The sequence below is a fragment of the Hordeum vulgare genome, chromosome 1H (assembly GCF_904849725.1).
Source record: "Hordeum vulgare subsp. vulgare chromosome 1H, MorexV3_pseudomolecules_assembly, whole genome shotgun sequence".
In the NCBI taxonomy this organism is placed as follows: domain Eukaryota; kingdom Viridiplantae; phylum Streptophyta; class Magnoliopsida; order Poales; family Poaceae; genus Hordeum; species Hordeum vulgare.
In genome coordinates, this window is record NC_058518.1 from 481,871,942 (window position 1) to 481,876,917 (window position 4,976).

General features: G+C 45.3%; 1 protein-coding gene across 1 annotated transcript; it reads left to right on the plus strand.

Annotated features, from left to right (window-relative positions):
- The first annotated feature begins 316 nt into the window (after nt 1–316).
- Nucleotides 317–4,232, plus strand: LOC123447597 (general transcription factor IIF subunit 2). Its single transcript, XM_045124209.1, has 6 exons — nt 317–662; nt 1,198–1,315; nt 3,037–3,167; nt 3,249–3,323; nt 3,622–3,771; nt 3,894–4,232. The coding sequence occupies exons 1-6, from the start codon at nt 471–473 to the stop codon at nt 4,014–4,016; spliced, it is 789 nt and encodes a 262-aa protein (XP_044980144.1). The 5' UTR covers nt 317–470; the 3' UTR covers nt 4,017–4,232.
- The last annotated feature ends 744 nt before the right edge of the window (nt 4,233–4,976 follow it).

The window sequence follows — 4,976 nt, forward strand, 5'->3', positions numbered from 1 at the left end:
AGGGGGGAGAGGAAAGGTGGTTGGTGGGAGAAAGCGCGGGATGAAATGTTCCCCCACCAACCGCTTCCGCTTATATGCAGGGCACCGCAGCTGCGAGGGGGAAACCCGCGTTTTCCCGGGTTGGGGTCGGGATTTTGCCGCGCCCCTTAAAATTTTTTACTGACCGGGGCGGGATGCGGGGTCTGATCGGGCTGGTTTTTCCGGCCCAACCCGTATTTTGACGATTATTTTACAGGTCGGGGTGGGATACGGGGTGAGGTCGGGATACGGGGTGTGCTAGAATTTTTGCTCTAACAAAACCTCTGCTCGTCTCGCATTCACGCCATCCGCACGTGCCTGTCTAGACTAGTCTCTTCCCGTCCTCCGCCGCGTCAGATCACGCGCCGCTCGCTCCTCCCGGTCGCCCTAGCGCCGCCACCAAACGAACCCCAAAATCGCGAGACCACCCGCGGCGGCTAGCCGGCGCAGAGATGGGCGACGAGGCGAAGTACCTGGAGACGGCGCGGGCGGACCGCTCCGTGTGGCTCATGAAGTGCCCCCCCGTCGTCTCCCAGGCTTGGCAGGGCGCCTCCGCCTCTTCCGGCGATGCTAACCCTAACCCGGTCGTCGCCAAGGTCGTGCTGTCCCTCGACCCCCTCAGCTCCGCCGAGCCTTCCCTCCAGGCAAGGAGCCCACCCCGCCCCCGCCCCGCCCCGCGATGTTCCCCTCTTTTGATTGGTGTGCGGATTTGTTCAGTAGAGTCGCCTCAATTCAAGTTCAGAAACCAATAGGTTGGTACGGGAGCTGTATAGTTAGCTGATGACCCAACTGATGGAGTAACACGATATGGTCGAATACATTTAGGTGCCTGTTTGAATCAGGTACCGAAGCATTGGGTGCTTGATGAGAACAAACCATGGTTGGCGACAATTGTGCTCATGAACAACAACCCGCACCCGCCTTCTATATATTATTTGGGGATTTGTTTGAGTCTGCAAGCTAGGCTAGGAACAAGCCTGGTGAAGACTGCATGAAAAAGCATAAAAATCTTATGCAGATTGAACTTAGTGCATTGAAGATACTAATTTGAAGAACTGCATGGCATACTGCTATCTTTGTCCCAACTGTTAATTGTTGCTCATTCTATGTCTGTATCACACTCATTATTTCTTGCTTGTGGTGCTCATCGTTCTTACAACATTTTATTTGGAATGGCAGTTCAAGATGGAGATGTCTCAAACTAGTGTAGCTAGCACTTGCAATCTACCAAAGAGTTACTCCTTGAATATGTTCAAGGATTTTGTACCCATGTGTGTTTTCTCTGAGACTAATCAAGGTACAAAACAAATTCCCTGCTTGTTATCAATCGCAGTGCATGCATTTTTTCTTATCTGTGTATTTTAATGGCCTGGAAATTCTGTTGTCATGACTGTTGTACCTGGTTTAGGTTTGCACTTTGGTTCTGCCTATGTACTTTTGGTTTAATACAGATATTGATTTTATATGCAATAGTAATCTTGTCAAAACAGTCAAATATGCTGAACTATAGTTCTGTGATGTGTTATGTCTCTAATGTTCCGCACATGCTTCATATTTTCTACAAGAGAGGTACAACATGCGCTTCAAATGTTGTATCTATAATTCATAGTTGTCGATATGAATTTGGTAACATCTGCAAATGGTTTCAGTCCCAAACCTTTTGCACAGTACTCGTGAGAAATGAACCCGTACTCATGAGAAATGAATCCACACAGTTACTTATGCATCAATTTTCTGACTTAAATGATTTAGTTTGGCATTGTATCGATTTTTCAATTTTGATGATAGTGATTGTGCCATCTGTTGAATTTTAATGATAGTGATTGTGCCATCTTCATAATTTTGATACCCTGTTCTTCTTAAAGTCACCGTGCGAGCACAGAAAATGCCACATATATATATGTCTATGTTGGCCTATTGTGCCTGCCTGCATATTCTAAGCAATGTTCTAAACCCACAAGTTTCAGGATTTAGTATCTAGTAGTTGTAGCAGTAGGTGTCTCCCGAGCTTGAGCTTCTCTTTGATGTCGGGTGAATTGAATTTCATATATGGAGAAATGTGTCGCTAGTCCAAGTCCGCTAGGTGGTGATTGCATTTATGTGCAAGATTAGTATTTTCTTGACATGTACTCCCTCCATTCCTAAATATAATAAGTCTTTTAAGAGATTTCGCTAGGAGTCTACATACGAAATAAAATGAGTGAATCTACACTCTAAAGTATGTCTATATACATCCGTATGTAGTCTACTAGTGGAATCTCTAGAAAGACTTATATTTAGGAACGGAGGGAGTAATTCATGTCTAGCATGTATTTTGGTTGGTACTGAATTCATGTAGTTTGATAAGGAGTTTCTCTTTTGTATGGGTTTCAGTGTATGTATTTTCCAGTGTTTTGTTAGGTGATCGGATGCTTTAGTCTGTTGGGACGTTTTACTTAATTGATGTGTGATCGTTGAGTGCATAGTTCCTTTGATTCCCCAATCAATAAACTTCGCCATCAAACGTGGTGGTGTAGTTTTGGGTTGTTTTTCCATGCAATCTTCTCTCAGCGGTGATGTCCTGTTATCATTCCATCATGTAAAATTTGATATGTATGAGATGTCAATGTTCACCGTGCTCCCTGAGTGATTTTGCATAATTTATGCACATTGATACATCCTTTCAGTTAGTTCAGAAAAATAGGGAGACTACTGTCATATGTAGTGCTGTCTAAAGCCTAACTTGCTGAGCTGCTTCTTGATTCATATAGCTCACCAAGCAATATGAAACCCTAACCTGCAAACTTCAGTTGGCCTACCACCGGTAACAGGTTACAGCCCTAACCTGCTAACTTCAGTTGGCCTACCACCGGTAACAGGTCACCACTGGCAGGTTACTGCCTGTAACAAGATTGAAAAGTTTGGACTTACTAGCAGCTCTGTGGTTCTTGGTTCTCGAAAACTTCTGGGATTCTTGCAGTGGCACAATGGCACTAATTAGGTTTGACTATCACTGAAGCAAACCACTGTTTGTTTCAGGAAAACTCTCATGCGAAGGAAAAGTTGAGCATAAATTCGACATGGAACCTCACAAGGATAACTTATTGAACTACGCAAAGTTATGCCGTGAAAGAACACAAAAGTCTATGGTTAAAACTAGAAAAGTGCAGGTAGGTTGCTTCAATGGCCTTTTCACCTTATTGTGCCTTGAAGGTATTAGTATAATTTACCAATGTCTTCACTGCTTGTAGGTCCTTGATAATGACCATGGAATGAGCATGAGACCCATGCCTGGCATGGTTGGTCTGATATCTTCTAGTTCCAAGGTAGTTGCTTCTTCTGCCATTTGAGGATTATCCATTGTGCTTTCATCCTTGGTATATGTGTCAACATTGGTTAATACATCGAGGTGGTTTTAATATGTCATGCAATGTTTCCTGAGTTTAGATCCAAAGATAAGTTATGTAGGTCGCTTGTTGTACCTATATGACTTTTGCTTGTAAAATGATTGGAAAATTTGAAGTGCCTCTTCCATTTTAGATCCGTACATCTATTTCTGTTGTCCATCGTCAGTAATTTCCCAATTATAACTTGTTTTGTCATATTTTAATTTGTGCTGGGCAGGAGAAGAGGAAGCCGACGCCAACCAAACCATCTGATGTCAAAAGAACACGTAGGGATCGCCGGGAACTGGAAAACATTATCTTCAAGCTTTTCGAAAAGCAGCCTAACTGGGCACTGAAGGCTCTAGTGCAAGAAACCGACCAGCCAGAGGTACTTCCAAAATCTATCCCTGGGCATTGTTAGCAGGGAAAAAAAAACATGTCTTGCTAATATGAAGTGGTCTTCCCAGTGCCACTTTTTTTACGCATCTCTTTGTGGTTCGCTCTGTGCAGCAATTCCTCAAGGAGATATTGAACGACCTCTGTATGTACAACAAGCGAGGGCCGAACCAGGGCACACATGAGCTCAAGCCCGAGTACAAGAAGTCATCGGAGGATGCCGCCGGCGCTCCGTGAAGATGATTTGTGTAATCCTACTGCTGTTGTATAACTGAGTACCTCCTGGCTTTGATGTGCGGAACGTTGATGAAGCTGTCTATCTGAAGCCTCCCATCATGCCTGGGCTGCGTTTGTTTGCTTTTTATTAAGAGGCATTGTTGTAATTGTATGGGTATAAAGATGATACATATACAACACATGTCACAGAAGGGAAATGAAACTATTGATAAACCACATGAAAGATCGTTTGATTTACAACATGAAAGATCTATTGATGAACCACATGAAAGATGTACTGATAAACTTGTTGGCCTGATGTGCGGAGCGATGAGCTGTTGCCTACCTGAAGCTCTAGCCATGCTTGGGCTGCATCTGTTTGCTTTTTATTATTAAGAGGCATTGTCGTAACTGTATGGGTATCAAACACATTAACGTACGCGGAAGGGGCGATCTCTCACGCTGTCCACGTCCGCATGACTGCACTGTACGGGCGCTCGTTCGTGATTGGCTGTTCGTCGTTGTGTGGTGCTCCAGTGGACTGCTATGATTCGTGCGCGGAGGGAGCGACCAAACGAGAAAAAAAAGAGGCCCACCGCTCGTTTGCTTCATCCGAAGAAAGAGGGGAGGAAGTTCCCTCGAGCCCCACCCAAAAATTCATCCGAGCTACACGCAACCTCCTCTCTTGACGCCGCCGCCTCCTCTTCACTCCGTCAATTCTCCTCGCGCCGCCACCCCCATTCTTCATCTGCCTCCGGGCCTACTCCTATCCCATCATCTTCCTTGTGTCGTCGGACTCTTCCCCTGTCTCTCCTCGTCGGTTGTCGCTCCAAGTTGTGGATCTCCTTGCAGCGGTTGCAACGGTTGGACAAGACGAAGAGGAGCTGTAGCGTCGGGTCTATGCAGCAGCCGGCTGCTCGACACATCGCGCAATCGCTACACTGTAAGACCCCTCAACACACACACCCACATGACCACACC

Excerpts from the sequence above, each read along its gene's own strand:
- LOC123447597 (XM_045124209.1), top strand. The coding sequence starts at position 471 with ATGGGCGACGAGGCGAAGTACCTGGAGACGGCGCGGGCGGACCGCTCC. Across the intron at positions 1,316-3,036 it reads TTTCTCTGAGACTAATCAAG|GAAAACTCTCATGCGAAGGA; the intron begins GTACAAAACAAA and ends TGTTTGTTTCAG. Across the intron at positions 3,772-3,893 it reads AAGAAACCGACCAGCCAGAG|CAATTCCTCAAGGAGATATT; the intron begins GTACTTCCAAAA and ends CGCTCTGTGCAG.